The sequence below is a fragment of the Diabrotica undecimpunctata genome, chromosome 1 (genome assembly GCF_040954645.1).
Source record: "Diabrotica undecimpunctata isolate CICGRU chromosome 1, icDiaUnde3, whole genome shotgun sequence".
Lineage (NCBI taxonomy): Eukaryota > Metazoa > Arthropoda > Insecta > Coleoptera > Chrysomelidae > Diabrotica > Diabrotica undecimpunctata.
The window spans coordinates 50,462,039-50,487,787 of record NC_092803.1 but is presented as its reverse complement, the minus strand read 5'-3'; the positions used below and the strand labels follow the sequence as shown (position 1 = coordinate 50,487,787).

At 33.8% G+C, this 25,749-nt stretch overlaps 2 protein-coding genes across 2 annotated transcripts in view; one reads left to right on the top strand and one right to left on the bottom strand.

Moving 5' to 3' along the window:
- Positions 1-7,807: 7,807 nt before the first annotated feature.
- Positions 7,808-24,915, bottom strand: LOC140449079 (uncharacterized). Its single transcript, XM_072542223.1, has 2 exons — positions 24,578-24,915; positions 7,808-10,137 (listed from the first exon to the last, which is right to left on the bottom strand). Exon 2 carries the CDS (start codon positions 9,527-9,529, stop codon positions 7,814-7,816), a length of 1,716 nt encoding a protein of 571 aa, XP_072398324.1. The 5' UTR covers positions 9,530-10,137; positions 24,578-24,915; the 3' UTR covers positions 7,808-7,813.
- Positions 17,007-25,749, top strand: part of Mt2 (tRNA (cytosine(38)-C(5))-methyltransferase) — an 81,852-nt gene continuing 73,109 nt past the window's right edge. Inside the window, exon 1 of the mRNA XM_072542226.1 lies at positions 17,007-17,019. The gene's annotated coding sequence lies outside the window, so the exon portion shown is untranslated. The remainder of the gene's footprint in view (positions 17,020-25,749) is intronic.

The window sequence follows — 25,749 nt, the reverse complement described above, 5'->3', positions numbered from 1 at the left end:
CTATAATTTCCGCATTCTTTTCTGTCTCCCTTTTTATAAATGGGGCTAATGTGGGCCAAATTTCAATCGTCTGGAATCGTTTGGCCTTCAATTAAGCATTTATTAAAAATATTCACTATGCTTTCCAAAAGAGCATCCGGTCCATGTTTCACCAACTCGATGGGAATGTCTCCAGGCCCGGGTGCTTTTCCATTTTTCATTTGTTTCAATTCTTTTTTCAGTTCTTCTTTGTTTATCTTATGCACCTCCGAGTTTTCTGTCATTGAGATATGGTCAGGTCTTTCCATAAATTCGTGCCTACTTTCTGTTAATAGCGTTTCGTAATATTTTTCCCACTTTTTATTTTGAATCAGGTTTATATTTCCCTCATCTTTTCTTTCTTTTCTAATACTTTTTATGAATTTCCAAGCTTGTGTCACTTTGGTTCCTCCTAAGCATCGGTCCATCTCTTCGCATTTCTCTTCCCACATTTCGTTTTTTTTTTTAGTGACTTCCTTCTTTGCTTCCCTGTTGAGTCTGCTGTAAATTCTGCGGTCTTCTGAGTCTTTCGTGGATAGCCATGTTTGATAAGCTTTTTTTTTGTCTTTAATTAATTTTCCTACTTCTTCGTTCCACCACTCAGGATTTTTTCTTTTGTCAGCTTCTTCGTACCCCAATGCCTCTTTGGCCGCCTGATGAATGCAATTTTTTATATCTTGATATTCTTTTTCGGCTGTTTCTCTTCGAGTTAAGTGAGTTAGTTTTGAGGCTAGTCTAAGTTTGTAGAGGAATTGTACTGATTCTTGTTTGATGCTATCAATATTATATCTTATCTTTGTGGAAGCTGCTACCTTCTCCTGTTCAATTTTGTTCTTGTTTACTTTCCTGTAGTGTATGATTATTTTTGCGACCGCCATATAGTGGTCAGATCCGCATTCGGCACCACGATACACCCTTACGTCATTTGTTTGGAGCCTTTTGTTTTCTGGTTGGATGATATAGTCGATTATAGATTTTATCATTTTCTTTGGTTGTTCCCAGGTAAATTTATGTATATCTTTGTGCTGATAAAATCCATTCATTATTTTAAGCTGTAATGTTTCACAAAGATCAATGAGTCGCTCTCCGTTGTTGTTTATTTTGTCTTCACCATATCTTCCTACCACATTGTCTTGTAATTTTTTGCCTACCCGAGCATTGAAATCTCCTAATAGGCATATTTCTTTGGATCGGTTTACATGGGTCAACACGTCAAGCAATTTGTCATAGAATTCATCCTTAACTTTTGTATCAGAATCGTCACTAGGAGCATATACTCCTATTATAACTATCGTCTCCCCATGTTTCTCAAGATCCATCATAATGATCTGCTCGTCTATCTCTTCCCAACTCTTGATATTGTTTTTGAGTTTTGTATGCACGGCTATAGACACACCTCTTTATATTATATAATATCATATTAGATTAAATATTGGTATAGAGTATCTTTAATTTTAATAAACTTCAGTGCTTGATACAAGTAAAGTATTATAGAAAGGAAATTAACTTCAGTGAATTAGTGCAGCAGTCATCAGGAATTACTGTACGTTACCATAATCTTAGTATCTCCACTTATCTGGGCGAATAATATGGTATGGTATCATATTTTTTTTTCAATCATCTGGGCGAATCTAAGTTCATCCATGTCTTCACCTGTAGTTGAGAGTAACTACTGATTTTTGCATTCAATTTAAAGGACATTCAGTATTTTCTTACGAACTTTCCATGAGTTACTAAGAAATTTTAATAAATAATAATTACGAACATTTAGTTCTCAATCATTAAATAACAGTGCGAGATAGATAATCAACTTAACCAAGTGCGGTTTGGTTAAATTTTTATTTCGGTAACCTTTTTGTATTCTTGTAAATTTAGATTTGATTAATTTTTGTTATTTGCTATAATTGTTATACATTTTTAACCCAGTGTCTCGAGATATGCCCATTAAACAGCAAAGAGAGACCTTCTTTAATCAACTGTGGTTGAATTTTTTTTCTTACTCACTATCAGGCTCTCTTCGCTGATAATTGAACCTGTGCATTATTATATTGTTGTATTTGTAAAGGTACTTATTATTCATATTACTGCTTATTTTTATGCGTACACCACCATTTCATAATTGATGGTGTATTTTTATTACTTGTATGTACATTCAGCTACCGACATCATTGTGTTGTTGAATATATTGTTTTTGTTTTATGTATGTATTTTATTTGTTGACTCCTAACAAGTTTCCTGATATAACCATAACTCTGAATATTTGCTTTTTACCTTTAAATATTACTATACCTTTGACCAGTAGAAAGATCAGGCCGATTAAGTTTCGTACGTAAGTAGATGGACGGAGTCCACCTAATATGTTTATTATTTGTTTATATAGTGTGTTGACCAAATTTATTTAATAATTAACTGTTGTTATCTTTCCTTCGATTTGGTCTCAGAACCAAATTATCTTTCTTTATCTCTTTTCTTTTCTAAGGTTTCTTAATTTCCTCCTTAAACCCAAAAAAATTAAGTGGAGCCCTGTTTCTATCTTATCGTATCTTTGGTAATTTTATACATCTATCTTTTTGTTTATTTCTGTATCTTTTCTAATATCTCTTATCCTATCTTTACTTATTTCGTCCTTTGGACCCATTCCCGGTTCCAAAAGCTAGTTTCGAACTCACGACTCGCTCTCCACCAACCATCTGGCGGCCGTCCGCAGTGTCTCCATTGGTGACCTTTCTAGCACCATCCAAAAAAGGTTTCCGATGTTACAAATCTAAACTACTAAAAGTGGTATAAACAAACCAGACAGCTGTTGATTTGAATAGAATTATTAATTTTTTTTAGTAAATTTCAGCATTATGACTGCGTTAAAGTATTTTAAATCAAATCGATATTGTTCTGTTCCTCCCCTATTGACAAATAGGGAAAGATATTTCCCTATTTCTTTTTTCTAATCTGGAAAACTTGAGGAAATCAATAAAAAGAAAATACCACTATCATTAAGTTAATAACATATTGAGAATACATTATTTTTGTTATTATGAATATATATATTTGTTATTATATATTCTGAAAATAAATTCCAAAGCATACTTGATGAATATTAAGAAATGTAACGATTACAATAAAATACATGCATACCTTCGAGTTTAAATAAATCGAAAACGGTGATATCTATCGAAATATTACAAGAGCACCTTTTTTGCGTAGAAAAGTCTAAGGAAACAATTTTTAAAATATTCTTTTAAAATATGTAAAAATTAAAAAACATGTGACGCAATAACTCCCACTTACCCTCCAAAACTACCCTGTATTAATATAGGATGTGGTAGGTGGTGACATTTAATTATCCTAATATCTTATAATCACTCCCAAAATATGAACTCCGTATTCAAAATCGTTTGGAAGATATTTGAAAAAATAAGAATTTCAATTCACCCCTTTAAAGGGTTGTATCTCCCTTATTATTCAGTTTTATAAAAAAGTGTACATAAAGAAGTACCCTTATTTTTGGACGTACTATGAGCTCTAGAAATTAATGTACATAATTCTGGACCACCTTGTATTAGTAAGACAAAGATTACACACAACATTATACTCTGGGTTCCCAGGTATACACAAAATAGATTCATCAATACACAAGCCAGTTCCAAACATTAAAGTTAAAATTTAAGAATTCATCACTTGAAAACTGCTTCCCCTTCAATGCTTGCTTCACCACAATACACAAAGATATCATTAGGCTAATTTGATCATTTTTAAACGATATTTATCATTTTTAAATGATAAAAATAACTCGTCTTAAACCAAACTAAACATGCAACAGCAATGGTAAACATTAGACTGTTATGTTTGTTTATACCATTTATATCAGCCATGACACTGCAATCGACCTGACCTCTACATTCAGTTTCAATCGCGAATAGTCCACAAGGCCAGATACAGTCCTGTAGGCGCATGCTACTCGCAACAAACTCGTCTACTTTTGTCATAAAAGCCTAATATTAGGTATCTACATCTAAATATAATGAAAAATATTATTCATTATTGTGTATTTATACAATAATTATTATATACAAATATTATTCAATTAGCGCTTTGGATTTTTTTGTATTATGTCTGAAAGGCAAATTACATTTTCCTACTATTCTTTATATATTTTTTACTTTATATGCCCTGGGGGGGGGGTTTAACCCCCTAACCCCCCTCTGGGTGCGCCTCAGCTGAAGATGATGTCCTTGAAATAGTTTCAGTGTATTTCGAGCTTCATAATATCGAAGACCTAGAATTAGAAATAATAATCTTGCAAAGGGATATTATTTTTAAAGTTCATAGTAATGATAAAATGTTTTGGAAGTTAATCGATGAAAATAAGTATCCTATTTTAAGGAAATGTGGGCTAAAAATTAATTCATATTGTGCAACAACATACAATTGCGAGTCTTCATTCTCAAATATGAAATATTTGAAATCAAAATACCGAACAAAGCTTAATGACTCACATTTAGAATTGTTTAAGAACCGGGAACTCTAAATATATCCCCAATTATAATAAATTAGCTGAAAATATGGACACCCAAGTTTCACACTGAATTATATGTATCATTATGTATGACACCAACAAAATAAAGTTATAAAAAATCTATCTTTGCTTATTTATACCTGTTGATTATCTGTAAAATATGCGCCCTCGGTGATTTTCAAATTTAGTATTGCGCCCTTAAGGACAAACAGGTTGCCGACCCCTGCTCTAGACCTTCTTTGGATGCGTCACGAAATAAGTGGAACTAATCTTCATTTATGGGAAATGTGTAATTATTAAATTATTTGTGACATAAAAATATATTACAAATACAAAAGCACATAATGTAGCACAATAAATTTATAAAATGAAGAAAATTTCAAATATTTTTACATTCAGTTTATTATTTTACACTGTAAAGATTTTCTCCAGTATCTCTCCTTCAAGTGTTTTCAAACCATCTACTACAGTAAATTGCTTAAAACAAATTTCACTTGAAATTGAAAGTGTGTGCCAGCAAATATGCTTTCAAATTTGGTTTTCGAGAAATGTGCTCAAACCAAATTTCAAACTAGTAAGGTTTTCTTCAGTGTGTGTCACCCAATGTGTTTTTTTCACATAAATTTCACATTTATACGGTTTTTCTCCAGTGCGTATTCTTAAATGGATTCTTAACCCGGTATCTGGTTTTGATGCTCTCAGGCAATATCGTCGTTATAAGCTCTTAAATCAATTTCTACTTTATATAGCTGTTATGTGACAATGATAATTGTAAGCAACAAGTCGTGTTAGTTATATAAAACTGGTGGCGACGTCTAACATTCAATAGAGATATTTGAAAAAAATAATTTTACTAGAGAGGATACCAGTAGAGACCTACGTGTAAGTGGGTGTGTCATAATTTTTATTATCAACCGTTTGTTAGGAGTACTATGAGGTTGAATTTTTATTTGGTATATAAACAAAGGTTGTTTTAGTGTAATTCTCTGCTATTTTTTGCTGTATACGGTAAGTAATGATATTATTTTGTTGAACAAACATCATGTGGCTCTGAAGCAACATTGTCAGTTTAGTAATTGACTTTTTTTTTCAGTATAAGATTTCAATATGGAAAATTTAAATGAAATATCAACTACCTCCTTTTATGGAAAAAAGACCAAAATGTCGTGTATTGTTTCTGTTAACCCTGATCTCTCTGATTTGTCTGATATGGAGGAGTATGATGAAGAAATTGAAAACATCAATATAAATGAAATTGCCGCAGAATCAGATGAAAATGATGCACCTCATAATCATCAACTGCTAACTGAAGAGGAGGCTAATCAAACAAATGAAGAAGGCGATCATGAAGAACCACCAAGAAAACGTAAAAAGTAGTAGTGGAGTCAGTAAATTATAACTGGTCTGAAAGTGACATAGAAACCATTCCGTTCGAAAATCCAACTATAGGCAATTATGCAGTAGAGGTAGCCTTGCCTCTTGAGTATTTTACGAGGTTTTTTTCACTAAATCTAATGGAGAATATTGTATACCAGACGAATTTATACAGTACTCAAAAAACTGGGTTAAGTGTCAACACAAATACTTCCGAAATAACAGACTTTTTATCCATTTTGATTTTTATGGGGGTAATACAGCTGCCAGCAATAGAAGATTATTGGGCTACTTCTTCAAGAATTCCTTTTGTTGCTGATGTTATGTCCCTAAAAAGATTTCAAAAACTGAGAACACTGGTCCATTTCAATGATAACTTAGAAGCAACTTCAGAAACGAAAGACCGCTATTTCAAAATTCGTCCCCTCTTAGATCATATTTCTACAAATTGTTATAAGTATCAGTTCGAAAACCAATATTCCATAGATGAGGCTATGGTTGCATACAAAGGTACATACAGTGGCAATTTACGACAATACATACAAAATAAGCCTCATAAATGGGGTTACAAGTTCTTTGTAAGGGCAGGTGTTTCAGGATATATTGCCGATTTCATTCCTTACCAAGGAGCTTCGACATTTTCACAACTACAGGGAACTATCAATCAGATTTCTGAAGAAGAACAATCCTTGGGTGTCGGTGCATCTTCAGTGATTGCACTATGTAAAACATTGGATGACCCCCAGAATTTAATGATTTTTTGTGACAATTGGTTTTCCAGTTTGAGACTATTTGATTACTTGAAGGAAAAGTATAATATCCTTAGCTTGGGCACTGTTCGCTCAAATAGAATAGCAGGTTGCACCTTGGATACTGATAAGGTTTTGCTAAAACGTGGCAGGGGTTCCTATGTTTATAAATCCGATGAACAAAAGACTATTATAGTTGTCAAATGGGCAGATAACAAATGTGTACTTCTTGCTAGCACTGGTTGTGGGATTGAGCCAGTCAATCATGTACAAAGGTATTCTAAAGAACATAAAAGAAAAATAAACGTGCCATGTCCAAATCTAATCACTCAATACAATAAACATATGGGTGGAGTGGATAAAGTTAACTCTTTATTGGGTCTTTACAGAAGTCCAAGTCGTAGTAAAAGATGGTACTTTCCAATAGTTACCTGGCTCTTAGATGTCTGTATTATAAATGCTTGGATATTATATCAAAATGACAGTAAAGCCAATAATATAAATTTTATGCCTCTCAAGAAGTTTAGAATGGAACTAGCTAGGTCTTTGTCCAACACTGTAAAGAACAAAGTAAAGCGAGGCCGTCCATCAAGTATAGAAAATACAGATAACATTATTCGCCACCCTCTTGTTGTAAGACCTGATGATGCTACCAGAACAGATGCGTTAGGTCACTGGCCACTTTATACCGCTAAAGGAAGATGTAGATTTTGTAAAACTGGCTATACAACTGTGCAGTGTGAAAAATGTAACATGCGGCTTTGTTTTACAACGAACAAAAATTGCTTTTTATCATTCCACCGTTAGAATTAGGCCTATATTTATAATTTTTTAGTCTTAGGTACTTTTAATTTTTTTATTAAATCAATAAAATGTCCTTTAGTTAAACAGTTTTTTATTTATGATTAACAAAATTTTGAGATCTTTATTAGTGAAGTTATCAGTATCAAATAGTGTTTCTTGACTGGCAATGTTGCTTGTAGGCAACGGATTCAAAAACCACTTTCCCCTATCTCCTTCCGGTTTTTTTGTACCACAGTGTGTTTTTGAGAGTTATATAAGATTATATACACAATAAAATAATTTTGCGACATCTATTTTTGGTGTTGCCAGATACCGGGTTAAACAGCCTGCTGCAGTAAATTGCTTAAAACAAATTTCACACGTGTAACGGATTTTCTCGAGTGTGTGTTCTCTTATGCTTCAACAAAGCACTTGTTTGAGAAAAGTGCTTAAGACAAATTTCACACTTATACGGTTTTTCTCCAGTGTGCGTTCTCCTATGTTTTTTCAAATAACCTAAGTCAGCAAATTGCTTAAAACAAATTTCACACTTGTGAGGTTTTTCTCCAGTGTGTGTCAACAAATGTATTTTTAAGGCACCGCGGTGGGAAAAGTGCTTATAGCAAATATCACATTTATACGGTTTTTCTCCAGTGTGTATTCTTAAATGGAGTCTTAAATTTCCTGCTATAGTAAATTGCTTAAAGCAAATTTCACACTTATACGGTTTTTCTCCAGTGTGTGTTCTCCTATGTATTTTCAAATAACCTGGTACAGAAAACTGCTTAAAACAAATTTCACACTTGTAGGGCTTTTCTCCTGTGTGTGTTCTTTTATGTTTTTTCAAATTACATGCTAGACTAAATCGCTTAAAACAAATTTCACACTCGTGAGGTTTTTCTCCAGTGTGTGTCAACAAATGAAGTTTCAAGTCACCGCGTTGAGAAAACTGCTTATGGCAAATTTCACACTCGTGAGATTTTTCTCCAGTGTGTGTGACCAAATGTATTTTCAAGTGACCGCGTCTAGAAAAGTTCTTATTGCAAATTTCACATTTATACGGTTTTTCTCCAGTGTGTATTCTTAAATGGAGTCTTAAACTTCCTCCTATAGTAAATTGCTTAAAACAAATTTCACACTTATACGGTTTTTCTCCAGCGTGTGTTCTCCTATGTATTTTCAAATAACTTAAGTCAGCAAATTGCTTAAAACACATTTCACACTTGTGAGGTTTTTCTCCAGTGTGTGTACTCCTATGTATTTTCAAATAACGTAAGTCAGCAAATTGCTTAAAACAAATTTCACACTTGTGAGGTTTTTCTCCAGTGTGTATTCTCCTATGGTATTTCAATTTAACTGATTCAGTAAATTGCCGAAAACAAATCTCACACTTGTGAGGTTTTTCTCCAGTGTGTGTCATCAAATGTCTTTTTAGGCTTTCGCGCTGAGAGAAGTGCTTAAAACAAATTTCACACTTGTACGGTTTTTCTAGAGTGTGTGTTCTCTTATGATTTTTCAACCCACATGCTTGAGCAAAAAGCTTAAAGCAAATTTCACACTCGTGAGGTTTTTCTCCAGTGTGTGTCAACAAATGAAGTTTCAAGTCACCGCGTTGAGAAAACTGCTTATGGCAAATTTCACACTCGTGAGATTTTTCTCCAGTGTGTGTGACCAAATGTATTTTCAAGTGACCGCGTCTAGAAAAGTTCTTATTGCAAATTTCACATTTATACGGTTTTTCTCCAGTGTGTATTCTTAAATGGAGTCTTAAACTTCCTCCTATAGTAAATTGCTTAAAACAAATTTCACACTTATACGGTTTTTCTCCAGCGTGTGTTCTCCTATGTATTTTCAAATAACTTAAGTCAGCAAATTGCTTAAAACACATTTCACACTTGTGAGGTTTTTCTCCAGTGTGTGTACTCCTATGTATTTTCAAATAACGTAAGTCAGCAAATTGCTTAAAACAAATTTCACACTTGTGAGGTTTTTCTCCAGTGTGTATTCTCCTATGGTATTTCAATTTAACTGATTCAGTAAATTGCCGAAAACAAATCTCACACTTGTGAGGTTTTTCTCCAGTGTGTGTCATCAAATGTCTTTTTAGGCTTTCGCGCTGAGAGAAGTGCTTAAAACAAATTTCACACTTGTACGGTTTTTCTAGAGTGTGTGTTCTCTTATGATTTTTCAACCCACATGCTTGAGCAAAAAGCTTAAAGCAAATTTCACACTTGTGATGTTTTTCTCCAGTGTGTGTGACCAAATGTATTTTCAAGTGACCGCGTGTAGAAAAGTTCTTATTGCAAATTTCACATTTATACGGTTTTTCTCCAGTGTGTATTCTTAAATGGAGTCTTAAACTTCCTGCTCTAGTAAATTGCTTAAAACAAATTTCACACTTATACGGTTTTTCTCCAGCGTGTGTTCTCCTATGTATTTTCAAATAACCTAAGTCAGCAAATTGCTTAAAACAAATTTCACACTTGTGAGTTTTTTCTCCAGTGTGTATTCTCCTATGGTATTTCAATTTAAATGATTCAGTAAATGGCTGAAAACAAATTTTACACTTGTACGGTTTTTCTCCAGGGTGCAGTCTCAAGTGCTGTTTTAAATTTCCTGCTGTACTGAACTGTTTAAAACAAATTTCACATTGGTAAAACTTTTCTCCGGTCTTAACTTTATTATTGTTCTGAGGCAAACCTAAAAAAAAAAAACGATAGTTCATTGGTAGGTATAAGAAAAATTTATGTAGAAATTAAAGAACTGAAATAAGAAACAATACTCCCCATGTTAAACATCGAAAAATGTCTTATCTGGGGCATATAGTAAGGGGAAGTCGATATAAAATATTACAACTGATCTTTAAAGGCAAAATAGAGGGCCGTAGAGGTGTAGGAAGAAAACAAGTTTCTTGGTTAAAAAACATTCGTGACTGGACTCAGATATCAAATGCAGGACAATTATTCCATATTGCCTTCGCAAGATTGGGAAGCCTTCGCAACGGTGATCGCCAACGTGGGATAATTCTGATATGGCACGTGAAGAAGAACTCCCCGTGTGGGACACGAGCCACTCAAAAAGAATATCCTCACATTGTCGGTTCGCAGCCTTTAATTCTTATTAAGCGAGAGCGACGAGACAAGCTAAAGACTGCTAAGGGAGGAAATCTTGGTTCGGGACCGGAATTGACCTTCAATTGACCGGTTCGGACTTTGTAATCTTGAATTAATATTAACTTCCTAATTTTACCAATATATTTGTAATATATATCTATACTTTAATTTATTTATGAAGTTATTTACCTTCCGGTAAGACTAGATCATTTGCAAATGATAACTATAACAATAGTTTCATAATGCGAATATTATGTACATTATATTATATGCATATAAGTTTCTCGGTGCAAAGGTACAAGGTGTTTGTCTTTTTGATGATTGGTTGTTTTATATTGTGAGCTTATAATTGAGGTTGAACTCTTTTGTGTGCGTAGTCCATCAGGACATTTACCTTAATCAATACGTGTTTTGAAGTTACGTTAAGTGTACCTATTTTGAGCTACCATTAAATCATTTAGTTCGCAAAAATCGACTGCGTACTATTTCATATCGTCGAACGAGAAGTCGACGACATAGGGCATTCAAATTATACAACGGTCTCAAACGGCCAAATGAAAATTATGAAAACCTCTAAACAAAAAAAAATTAACCCTAGTGGACTCGCAGGTGGACCCAACTAACTCTAATACTTCCATTGAGGCTATTCGGCTGATTCTAGAATAGAATAAACCCACCACTCAGGTAATAAAATATTGAGGGCGTAGTGAGGACTCATATGAAAGATGCCGAGAGATTTGAGGTTTCTCGGCCAAAAATATCGGGGCACTAACGAAGATGCTCCAGGAAATGAGAGAACGCGGTATTGACACTTTTAAGGTCAAATTTTTAGTGTTAGCGGGTAGACACTTTCCTACGATCCCAGTAGAGAATAGGTCTACTTCAGAGAAGCGACCCTGCCCACGCGAGCCAAGCTTCACTCTCAACTCCCTTCTGAGAGAAAACATGCCCCATCCCTTTATCCTTCCAAAATCTAGTGACCTTTTTCCTATCTCTACCTGATGAAGGACAGCAGCGATCATCAGTACGAACTCAAAGCACAGATGAAATGATCCTGAATCGGCTTGAAACTGGACTATCATAAGGATGACTGGAGCAATTTAAATGGTTGTGGTACTGCGATGGGGAAGGCAACAGGAAACCACCCTATTACTATTCCCTAGTTCATTCATAATGGCACTAACATATGATAAGAAAAGGTATACTGATCATGGTCCTCGGACATCAAGATCCGGCAGGAGAACAACACAGGGCTTCCCAGGCCATTATCTAGCGAAATTCCTGTGACAATAGAAAAGAAATACGAATAAAGTCAGGTATGACACAAAACACCATACGTGAAATAAGAAGGCTCAATATACCAGTTCTTGGGACAAGCGAGATACGCTGGCCGGGAACTGGTGAATGGCGTGGCATTCATTGTACATACAAAGTCTCTAGTTGTATTAAATCTGTAAGTTAAATTTCGGACAGAGTGGAAAACTAGTGGATATTAATCTGGCCCAAGTTTATGTGCTCACAGCGAGCAGTAGTGAAGATAACATAGAGAAATGTTATGATGATATAAACATGTTAATAAGTCATTTAAAAAATAAAAACATTATAATAATGGGGGACTTCAATGCCAAAGTAAAAAAAAAGGTAGACAAGAAAACATTGTAGGCAATTTCGGACTTGGACAAACAAAACTTGGACAACGTAATGACAGAGGAGATCGTTGTGTAGAATTCCGTATAGAGAACAATTAACGAGTGACAAATACATTCTTCAAACTAACCAAGCGTCGTTTATACATTTGGAAGTCACCAGCAAATACTAAAGAGAAGATCATAAGAAATCAGATCGATTATATAACAATTACTGAAAAATATCAAACTCCTTAAAAAAGTAAAACTCCAAAAACTGATTAACCGAATAAACACTGACTGTATTCGAGATAATAGCCAAGCAATCATACACGAGATAGAAAAGAAGTTCGAAAAATCGGAAGAAACACATTACATCGAAGACCACTGGAATCAGATCAAAACCATCATGCAAGAAACAACCAAAAAATATAAAACTACAGTATACTCCTTCTATAACGAACACGGTTATTACGAGGTTTCGCTTATAACGAGATACATTAGATGTCCCGTGAAATTTCTATTGAACTATAGCCGTCTACAGCGAGGCAAATTTGGTTATAACGAGACAAAATAAGATCCAAAAAACGTGTTTTTTACGTTTTTGGTCGGGTCGTGGCTATAAATAAATACCTTTTCAAACAGACCCTCAATAAACTTAACTGCAGCCCGCAATAAACTTCTTTACAATGAATAAATACAACTGTTTCATATCTTTAGAAAATATGAGGGAATGATACTGGACCATTTAAAGCAGTTAAAAATGACAGAGTTCTTAAAATTGCAGAAGCAATAGTTTATGATATCCTTGAAAATACGCTTTATACATTATGTAGTTGGAAAAAAATATAAGTACAGATTTTTTATTTTAACGTATATCATTGATAATAAAAGTAAACAACTCTTTTATGTTTTAATATATTTCATTGACAATAAAAGTAAATAACTTTTTTTCAAAAACGCCATTCAAACAATATTTATTAGCATCTTATATTGCTCCGAATGGCTTCACTATAGGAAGTTAATGGTTTAGAAAACCACAGATTCATATGTATGCACAGTATTATTATTGTCTGATATAACGAGATCGGCTTATAACGAGGTAGTTAGTCTGTCATTTCACTTCTCGTTATAGAGGGAGTCTACTGTATTAATAAACGCAAACATCAACGGATGACTGATGAAATATTGAGACTAATGGAAAACCGGCGAGAACAGAAAAATAAAAACACTGAAGGATACAACAAAATCAATAAAGAAATCAGAAAGAAAATCCGGGATGCAAAAGGAAAATGGTACAGCAGCAAATGTGTTGAAATAGAATAGTGTATTGTAATAGAAGAACTGCAGAAAAAAGGATGACACGTTTAACATGTACAAAAAGGTGCGAGAAATAACTGGATCATATAGGTCAACTGCAAGTAGTTTACTTGATAAACAAGAAAATATTATAGCCAATTAACAAGACAAACTGGATTGGTGGAGGGAATATATTGAGGAACTGTTTGATGACGAAAGAAGAGAAATACAAATCGAAAATATATCGACTGGTCCAAACATAACCTTCGATAAAATGGAAAGAGCTATACAACTATCAAAGAATAGGAAAGCAACCGTTTTAGATGAAACTAACAGCGAAATAATTAAACTACTCGACGATAAAGGCAAACATTCCATACCAACAGACTGACTAGTGTCAACATTTGTAATGATACCGAAAAAGATAAACGTTAAACAATATAGCGATCATCGCGCTATCAATCTAATGAGTTATGTACTGAAAATTTTCTTAAGAATACTGCACTCCAGAAGTTATAACAAAATAGAGATACAACTAAGCAAAACACAGTTTGGTTTCAGAAACAACCTTTGAACCAGAGAATCATTATTGAGTTTGCAGGTCCTGCTTCAAAGATGTCTAGATGTAAAACAACAATAGATGTATATATGTGTTTTAACGACTTCGAAAAGGCCTTTCACCGGGTCACCCACGACAAACTGATAGGTGTCTTAAAACAGGTGGGAATTGATGACCAAGACGTCCGTATTATCAAAAATTTGTATTGGCATTAACGTGCAAACATACGAACTGATCAGAATACAACTGAAGCAGTGGAAATACGACGTGGAGTGAGGTAGGAGTGTATTTTATCTCCCCTACTTTTTAATATCTACTCCGAATTTATTTTCAAAAAAGCCTTAGATGAAGATGCAGGCATAAAATCAACGGGATTAATGTAAACCTCAGATAAGTAGACCACACGGTACTAATTGCATCCAATGAAAAAGAGTTGGAATGACTTATAAACAGGGTGACCGAAACATGTGTTGAATATGGGCTAAATCTTAACACTTCAAAGAGAAAACTTATAGTTGTCAGCAAAACAACCAATGAACATCAGTTACAACCAATGAACATCAGAGCATATGGAATAGAGTTAGAACAAATCCACAATATTACCTAATTGGGTGCCAATGTTAATAATAACTGGGATATAAGCAAAGAACATACACCTATCTTGATATGAACGTCAATGAAAATTGGGACCATTCCCTATGAATTAAATATAGCATGGAGAAAGCAAGATCTGCATTTCAAACAATGGCTAAGCTATTCAAATGCCATGATTTATCAGTACCCATAAAAATCAGGTTACTGTTATATCTTCTCTATACGGTTGTACGGAGTTAAGTAGTGCACTCTCTGTAACCAGGTCGTTTTATTAAGAATGCAAAAAGGAAAAAATTGTTAACCACAATAAAAACTGCCAAAATCGAATACCTCGGTCACATCATGAGGAACAGCAAAAAATATGGGTTGCTGCAATTCATTCTACAAGGAAAAGTATATGGAAAATGAGGACCATGAAGGCGAAGGATTTCCTGGCTGAAAAATCTACGTACGTGGTTCAACACAGCAACCACAAATCTTTTCAGATCATGCCAAATTCAGATTGCCACTACAAGAAGAAGAAGAAGCAAAGAAATAAGAATTCGCATTGAAAAGTATTGAATGGAACAGGAATGACACCTTTAGGGGGTATCACAGGTTTGCCCCTGTGAAATTGTATATTTCAGTGGTAGCCTTTATGACCATCCTGAGACTTTAAGCAAAAAACACTTGGAGGCCGAATTCTGTATTGAATAGTCATGCAAATACTACTAAGACCTGAGGAATCCGTCTATCACATGAAGTTAGATATGATGACACCCAAACTAATCTTCACTTAGAAGATTAACCCAATTATACCACCTAGAAAACAAGTCCCAAACATTAATGAGTTCTAAAACTGTCCATGATACTGGATCAGGAGTCTTTGGGTAAACATGTAACAGGTCTTATTGCCTAGATCAATATACAACTGTGTTCCAAGCTGAAGTTTTTGATTTGGTGGCCTGCATTCATGAAATCATGGAAGAAGACTCTAAAGCAAAGAGAAAACTTATACAGATAGCCAAGCGGATATTCTGGCCGTAACGAATCCACTAACCACATCAAAACTGGTAAAAAACTGCAAAGTCATCAACAACCTGGCAAAATACAATAAAATGTCATTAATATGGGTGCCTGGTTATGAAGGGCAGCATGGGAATGTGATGATTTATTGGTGAAACAAGGTTGGAGAGAAATCTTTGTAGGTCCAGAACCATTGTGTAGCATACCAAAAATACTGCAAGTGACGAGGTTCAGAAGTAACTGACAAGTAATTAATTATCAAAAGAAATGGAGAGTCACTCAAAGGCAAATCCAGACTAGAAAAATAATTAAGAATATTGATAAAAAATCTCTCAGACAATTCAATGAACCTCAATAAAGTAGAGGTTCTATTCTCGTCTAAGAATGGTGTCTAAGGTGAATGAACCATGGTGCAGAAAATACGAAATGGAAGAAGAAACTGATATACGCATATTATGCCATCGGTGATGTGTTATGTGATGTGATGCAGAAATTTATTGGTCAACTGATGATTGCAGGGAAAAAACGTAGGATAAAACTTATACAAAGGTCTAATGACACGGTGCCAGAGATAAACGTGTCTTGCAAGAAGTAAGAAGCAAACAAAACGAACAATCTAATAGAAATAAACATAATAATAAACTAATTAAATGTGAATAAATAATATAATCCCGGAAGCATACACAGTATTTTTTTGGCATTCGGGAGAATTTCCTCGCAGCCAGAATCATTAATTATATTGCATTTTAGAAAAAGGATTTAACAGGGATTACACTCTTCTCGCCCAGAGGTTGATCAGGGCATTTTAATAAACAACACAAGGTAGAACTCGGATCGTCTATGTATGAACATCAAGGAAAAATATAATGAGTAAAATAAAGATGCTATTATAATTGAATTTTCGCTGTTTTAGCGAATGAAAACAAATAATCAAATCTTTCTTCTCTGTCTAAAGCCAGCAGATACATTATATTATATGGGCTATCAATTTTTAATTGTAAAAGGTTCCTGAACAGTTCATTAGATTATGCTCTATATTTTATGTACCCAAAGAACATGTGATCTAGATCTCTGATTATGTTACAAAACTCGCAAATCTCATTCTGGAGTATTTTGATCTTATGAAAATGTGCTGGATAAAATGCGTGTCTAAACTTCATTCTGCTGGTTGTGGTTATACTTCTACGGTTGTAATCTTATTTGCTATATCAAGGTTTTCTTGTCAACTAGGCTGCTATGTTTGTATAACATGTTGGATTTGTAAAACAGTACTCTTGTCATAAATATCTCCACTTCTTATTTACTCTTCTATTGTTAATTCACAATTTCTTTCTTTCACAATTGGTATACTTTCTTTGGTAATTTTAACTGCGACTTTATTGTTTGTTGCATACCTGCATGTGATTTGCCCAGAATTTAATATTTTTATTATGATCTGTAAATTTTTGCAAAAACTATATTTCAAATGTTAAAAATAATATGATTGGATGTATTGAATAGAATTCTATTTTTTTTTTAATTGAAAAGGAATCTGTAAAAATAATATTGCATTCTGGCAATCGTGCTGTTGTACATACGAGTATACTAGTGCTTTTGTATCGCTATTGCTTCAGCTGTTAATTAAACAACAAATTATGTGGACAAGCGTGCAGCAAAACTGTGGGTAACTATCAGTACAATTGCAGGTATTCCTAAAATGATAAAGAGATGTCATAAAATTTTCATCTGATGAACATCAGTTGCAATCTAGCAACTGGTGGTTTTAGGGTTCTGACTGTATTGAAAAATCTATTGGCTAATCTATCGAAGGGGAATTGCCAAAGAAAATTTCTGATAATTAACTGCAATTAATATCGAAAGAAACAAATCATTAGTGATTTGAGTTTTATATAAATTAATAAATTGCAAAATCCATAAAATAATATAATAAAAATGTATTTTTTAAAAGCTTCTCTCTTTATATTTGAAGTATAATTCAAAATACTCCTGTAGATGGCGACTGCATAAACTTTATTATATTCTTTGTAAATATCTTCTTCTTCTTCTTCTAGTGCCTATCCGTTTCGGATGTTGGCGACCATAATAGCAATCTGTATTTTGCAAACTGCGGCTATGAAATGATTTGTGGTTGTTGTGTTTAACCATGTATGTACGTAGATTTTTCAGCCATTAAATTATTCACCTTGCTGGTCCGCGTTTTCGGTCCGCGATATCTTTCGCATATCTATATATCTATCTTTCATAGATATCTACAAATTTAAATTAAAAATTTGAATAGCAATACAAAAAATAAAAAAGATTCAGTTATTAAAAGTTAAAATAATATTTTATTTCCTACAAAAAAATTTAAGACTAAGCACTCCCAGTCCCACCCTTTCATATTTCAGAATTGTGTGAATTGTGTTTCTATACAGTGTTTGAAGTACATAACATATATATTATAAGGACATGGCAACACTGCCCAACAACAAACAACATAAGTATAAAATTCCCAGGATACGACATATATAGGAACGACAACACAGCAAGATCAGGTGGCACAGCAATCTTAGTGAAAAAAGGCATAGAGCACATCAGAATAATAACACCGCAACTAAATACTATGCAAGCAACAACAGTAAGAATACAAATGAGGCAAGGAGAAGTCAACATTACCTCCGCCTACGTGAGACCACAAGATCTACTGATCGACGACGACCTGAACACGTTCTTAAATAACGAACCCTCAATAATAATAGAAGACCTAAACGCAAGATCCCCTAACTGGAACGACAGAGCTACGAACAGAAATGGAAGACTATTAAATACCTACATCGAAAATAATGAAGACATTATGGCAATGGGCCCAACAGACCCTACTCACTATCCAGGAAACGGACTTCCCACACACATAGATATAGTAGTAGCAAAAAACCTAGGACTACAAACAGAATTACAAACATTAAACGAAGGCACAACCGACCACAATCCCATCCTATTAGAACTAGGTACGTGGGAGGAAGAAAGCTCAATCAGAAGAATTAAAAAGAAAACAAAATGGACAAACTTTAAGAGACTCGTGAGCACTGGAATAAATATAGTTCCAGTGATAGAAACCCCACGAGAAATAGAAGACAAAGTCCTAGAGCTGGAAAACATCATCCAACAAGCGCTCAGAAACAGCACCACAGAAGAGGAAGTAGAAATGCATTCTGGAAGATTTAAGGATATACCACAAGCAATAAAAGACTTGATAAGGGAAAAGAACAGAGCAAAGCAAACAGCAAGAAGGACAAGGAATCAGGCAGACAAAAACAGATCAAACAGACTAAACAGAGAGGTCAAAACAGCACTACAACAACACCGTAGTGAAAGCTGGGATTAATCACATAAGAGATATGGAAGAACAAGGACCACACATGCAAAACCTCTGGAGACTCCAGAGGATTTTGAGAACCGACAGAAAACCCACTACACGGGGAAAATGGAATCGTATACACCATAGAGGAAAAAGCAGAGGTAAATGAGGAGTACTCTCGAGAGAGAGTGTACATTAAATTACCACCCAGACGAAGACATCGACTTCATAGAAGAAGTCGAAAGACAAAGAGAAAGACCTGATAATCCAAACGAAATTATCCCTCATACAACACCAGAGGAGATAAACGAACTGATCAAAAACAGCTCGCCGAAAAAAGCACCCGGACCTGACCAAATTACTAATAGGGCACTAAAATACCTACCAGCGAGAGCTATAGTATACTTAACTAACATCATTAATGCAATGCTAAGATTCAAGAAATTCCCGAACAGATGGAAAGAGGCCCATGTCATAATGTTACCAAAGCCCGGAAAAGACAGCACATTCCCGCAAAATTACAGGCCAATAAGCTTACTACCTGCAATCAGTAAGATTGTAGAGAGAATCATACTCAGCAGATTACAAGCGGAAACAGATAGATTAGAAATAATACCTGAAGCCCAATTCGGCTTCAGATCAGAACACTCCAGTGAGCTACAAGTGCTCAGACTAACAGAGTACATAGCAGCTGGATTCAACGATAAACAATACACAGGAGCAGCCTTCCTTGACGTAAGCAAAGCATTCGACAGAGTCTGGCATAAAGGACTAATATACAAAATGAGAAGATACGGGTACAGTGGAGCAATGACAAGGCTGATCTCGTCGTACTTGAGCAACCGACGTTTCAGAGTCCGGATAGGACAAGTCCTATCCGAACTCGGGAACCCGGAGGCTGGAGTGCCACAGGGAGCGGTACTGTCACCCCTACTGTACTCAATATACACAGCAGACATACCTAGAACACCAGGTACACTATTAAGCCTATATGCCGACGACACAGCGATAGCGGCCAAACATAGAAACATAGACACTGCGGTGAATAACCTCCAAACAGCACTAGACGACATAGAAGAATGGAGTTTAAAATGGAAAATAGCAATAAACTCCGATAAGACACAGGCTGTACTTTTCAAAAAGCGGCATCAGCAACCAGAAGAACAGGTAACTGTGCAAGACAATCCCATTGAGTGGAAAAGCGAAGCCAAATACCTCGGAGTAATTATGGATAAAGGACTAACATTCAACAAACACGTAGAAGCCACAGTACAAAAGGCAAACATGGCAAGAGCTTCTGTAAGAGGACTAGCAGGGAGGAAAAGTAAACTCAGACTAAAAACAAAGATAAGACTAATAAACAGCATAATACTGCCCATACTGACATATGCATCCCTCGCCTGGGGACATGTATGCAAAACATCAAAAAAGAAAATACAAGCGGCTCACAACAACAGCCTTAGAGAAGCAGTCAACGTACCAAGATACGTTGCAGAAAGATTCCTCTTCAGAGAATTGCAACAAATCAGAGTGACAGACACGATGAAAGAAAAAGCCAGGACAAAGTTTGCAGATATAGAGAACCACCCCAATTACATACTTAGAGAGATGATGAGGTATGACGCTTTCCACAGATGGAAGCACAAAAGACCAAAACAACAAATAGTAGAATAAAATAAAAAGTACTAGAGAGAAAATAATACCAGAGAGAAAAAATAAAACACTAGAGAGAAAACAAAAACACCAGAGAGAAAACACCTCAAAAATAACAACAACGCACACAGAAGACAGTTCGTAGCTCAAAACACCAAAGACTATCGCAAAGCACAGAGTGGGCCCAGTTGCCTATAGACGACAAAGTCTATATTGTTATATTGTTTATATATATATATATATATATGTATATATATATATATATATATATATATATATATATATATATATATATATATATATATATATATATATATATATATATTGTTATGATGTGTTTTTTGTTTGAATGATGAGCAATGAGTATTTTTAATAATATAATATATAGGGTTTTTATCGCGGTTCTCAAAGAATTAGTTTGTAAGTACTTTTTTAAATTATCTTTATTATAACTATTATGAAACACACATATATATCTAACCTAGCCAATGTAAATTTAAAATAAACTATCTTTAAATTGATATTCTTATAAAACTAATTAAATTCTATAGACAATCTAAAATTTAAACAAACTATCTTCAAAATTGAAATTGTTATGACACTAACTAAATTATATTAACAAAATTTTGTACCTTTCTTTCACTGAATGCCTAAATGAACTGTTTTCCACTATATAGATTCTAATCACCACTGAATGTCTTCGTACTTCAGTTATCCTTGTTTTTTGTGAAATTACTTTTTCCAATTATCAGCTTCTACCAATTTAAGATATAGTTTTCTTCACCAGCATTTATACACCACCAACCAAACCAGCAAACAGCATTTATATTTATTCTTCTTTTCAATATACCAATATCCAATTATTATAAGTTGATTTATACTAATCTCCAACCATAATATAATTTAATTTCTTCCAATATACTTTTTTTAATCTGATTCACTGACTCCAACTAACTTTCATATTTCTTACTAAACTTTTCTGACTGACTTCTTGAAAATTCTGAACAATTTACTTCACTATTCACTAACTAAATGTGTCTACTAACTTTCATAATGAACTGGCCTGACTTCTGACTACAAACTGCCATCTTGAATCCAAATCACGGGTATTTATATCTTTTTGGATATTCTAGAACCATCTGGTAAGAGATCATGTTCCAATTTCGTTCTATTTCTTCGATATGGATGTTCTCGAAAAAATATCTGTTCCATCCACCGGCATAATCATTATTCCAGAATATTCGACCGTAAACAATGGTCACACTCTGCACTCTGGAGAATTCGTTAATGTTCCATTGATAATTTTGTTGACATTTAGGCTTTTCAGATCAGAATAAACATTCAAATTAGTAACTAACACTCTAATTTAATAAAATACACATTTCAAACAATATATTATTATAACCCCACTTTATATTCCTTATAATTCTTAATTTCTATCTGTCACTTCGAGAGTATTTTTGGTTGCCTATGCACATGGCTCACTTAAATATATTTACAACATTAAAATACAACTTTTTACAATTATTATATGATAATTTCTTAAAAATACCCTCACATAAATAATTTTTATTAAATTCTCTAGTATATAACTTATTTAAAACAACCAAATATCTAATATTATGTAGTATATAACTTATAAATTATTTTCTATAAACCCTAATCGTATCAATATATATATATATATATATATATATATATATATATATATATATATATATATATATATATATATTTTCAATGTTATAGTATGGACTTTACACTAATTCTGATTTTTTGTTTCAGGGCCACCTACAAAAAAAAAATCACAAAAAACCGGCTTCGGCCACCAAAAAAATTTAAAAAATACTAACAAAAACCGGCGTAAGCCACCAAAAAAATTAACAAAAACCCAAAAACCCGGGCACGTAGGGCCCAACCCCTTGAGCACCAAGTCGCCGAACTGAGCCTAGGCTCAGAGCGGAGACTTGAGGCCCAAGTAAGCAATTTTAGTTCGCGGATAAGCCACATCATGATAACAGGATCATAGCGACAATGCGCTGTCCTGAGTTTTGCAATCGGTTAGGAAACCATGTTGGGGTCCTATTACCCAGGACCTCCACATGAAGAGCATTTGGCTGATAGTTGTGCCCCTATCGCGCATCAGAGTGCTATAGGGGGGAAAGGGATGGTCTAGAGCATTGGAGCGCGGTGGGGTGACTCCTGTATATACTCGAGTTAACACACCTCGCTCCAATGAATTGTTACACCTGAACATAATTCTTAGGGGTGAACATGTCTCATAGGCTGGGTTTAATCAAATTGCTTGCTTGCTTGAACACTGCCCAACAGCAATATGAAGTTCTGTGGAGGTTCGTTCAAGGCTAGGTTCTCATTACACTATTTTGTACGATTATCCTAATAAAATATTAAGAAATTAGTAAAATACTTTTTCTCTTTTAAACATAAAAAGTTGACATGTTTTCCTAGTAAATTAACTGAAGCTGTGAGAAAAACATAAAAACATACAAAACAAAAATCCTGCAACGGAAATGATCCCCCAATTTCAATTGGGTGGAACAGGGCATTGTCTTAATTTGAAAGATCAATGAGGTCAGTATCGAAAAGTTGTAAAACCAATCCCTGTATATCATTGTGACAAATGCAACAAACTTGGAATACACATAGTAGTTCAGATTTCAGAGTAATGTGTAGCCTACATGACACACCTTATATTAGTTAAATGGCAGAATTGAATAACTCCATTAAAAACACTATACATAATGTTTTTATAATCACAAGAAAACTATATTTTGGCTTTTTTGTCTAGGTATAATTGTTACATTCTATTTAGCATAACAGTTTCTTACATTTCTCTAATTTTCTATCAATTATTCTCTCTTACTGTTTTTAAATAATTTATATTAATATAATGATTCTTTTTTTTATTTATTGTTTTGTTTTTATCCTAAAACTAATTGGAGCTCAAATTCTATTTTTTAATTTCTGTTGTATGTTCCACCTACATTTAATTTGATCATCTCTGCAATCAATAATCTTGATAAGCAAGCCAGTTATAAAAAAATCTAGGTTTGCATGCGCATTTAATTTTTGAGCACTTTTTTTTTCTTGGAATGGAATTACATTACACAATTAGAATCAAACAGTGTTGATACAAACACAAAACATTTTGAATAACAAAAAAAATTTAAGTAAAATCCTTTATAAAAGGTATGTATATAAATTAAAAACCCAAACGGGCTATGTCATGAAGACAAAACATTTTCGGAATCCATGTTCCATCGTCAGTGTCTAGGTGTATATGTTTTGAGCCACTAAATATCAGGGTAAAAACCCCTTAAAGTTATCTGTTACAATTTGGCTTACATTATTTGGTATTATATTTTAAGATGCTAAAGTTACCAGTGGATATGATAACATGGCGACGTATGACTCCACACGAAGTTGCTGGTCCTGAGACGAAGTGTCTACCAGGACTTGACGATAGCAACTGTTGCTTCTATATTCTTTGGTACTGTGTCCAACCGATGGCCACAACACAAGCTGCTGAATGAAAAGTTATGCATGTACCACCGGTGGTGCACTTCGACGCGAACGTGTTAATAAGCGTCTATATTCTTTGGTGTTAATATAAGTTCAAAAATGGGGGCTTCTCATAACAAAACATAATTATAATTTCGTCTTTATTTTTTAAAAACTTTTATACATTAGACAACAAATATGGCAACACTCTGATGCCCAAACATATAATCAAATAATATAGACGCTAGACGCAAATGCGATATAATCAAAGAATAAAAAAAAACAAAAATCAAATCTTCGATATAATCAAAGAATAAAGAATATCCTCGTCCTAGATGCCTCTATATTATTTGATATAATTCAGATGCCAGGCTTATGTTCATTAGTTCATTGTATGAAACCAAAATCACGAAATATAACCTTTAGAACTTACTTGTCTCCACTGAATTTTCTTTATGTAGTTCATCCTACAATTCTCCAAGATCTATTTCTGTGGATAGTTGAATCACCAATCTCTTTTCACATTCTATAAACTCCTCCTTAACTTCGGTTTTAGCCTCCATAACTATTATTGAAATAGATTTACTATTTACAAAAATTTCGGAAAAAGTATAGAGAATGAGAAAGTGCCGATGAACGATGAAGTTAGCTATAGCTTAGCTACCCACACCCTAGAATAACAGAGACACACCATATGTTCGGTTGTTCTCTGCCCACACCATAATCACAATCACAGACCACTAATAACTGATCTGTGCCCACAATGTGCCTACAATCCTACAAATGATGAAAATGAGTGAAAATGATCAGTCAAATTTCAAATTTGTGTTTGCGGTATTGCCATGTCCTTATTATGTATATGTTTTATGCCTCAAATATGCTTTGAAACAGTACATTTTTATTATATTATTTTATGAAATTATGTATTTTTAAAAAAAATTTAAATTTATATAAAACACGAACGAATGAATATTTGTTTGTTTTGATATTAGTTGCAGTTAGTTATTAGAAAAAAAAATTATAATTGGCCTTTGGTAGATTAGCAAATAAACTTGGCAATACTGTCAAAACTTGGAAAACAGTATAGCATTTTTCACATAACTATGCTTGCACGTCATTCAAGATTTACGACGTCAGAACCCCACAGCGTTGCCAAAACATCAGAATAGTTAGTAAGTGAGGAATTCTTAAAATGTCAACTATTTGTCAAACTATTATATTAACAGTAAATACACTTAGTTTTAAGACTACTGCAACACACTAAAATACATAAGAAAACATTTTAATACAAAATTATATAATATTCTAAATTTTAAACTTACCTCTTTTAGGGCTGTAATAGTAAAGACGTCCCACCATTATTTCTTGTTCAAAATTATCTATCTTATATGAAAGCTTATCAGCTTTCTACAGACTATTTATTTGTTTTGACATAGCACAATCACAATACACAACAATAATTAGTTTTTAAAGCTATTAGTCTAAATTTAATATGTATTTATAAATACAATATATATATATATATATATATATATATATATATATATATATATATATATATATATATATATATATATATATATATATATATTATATTATGACCAA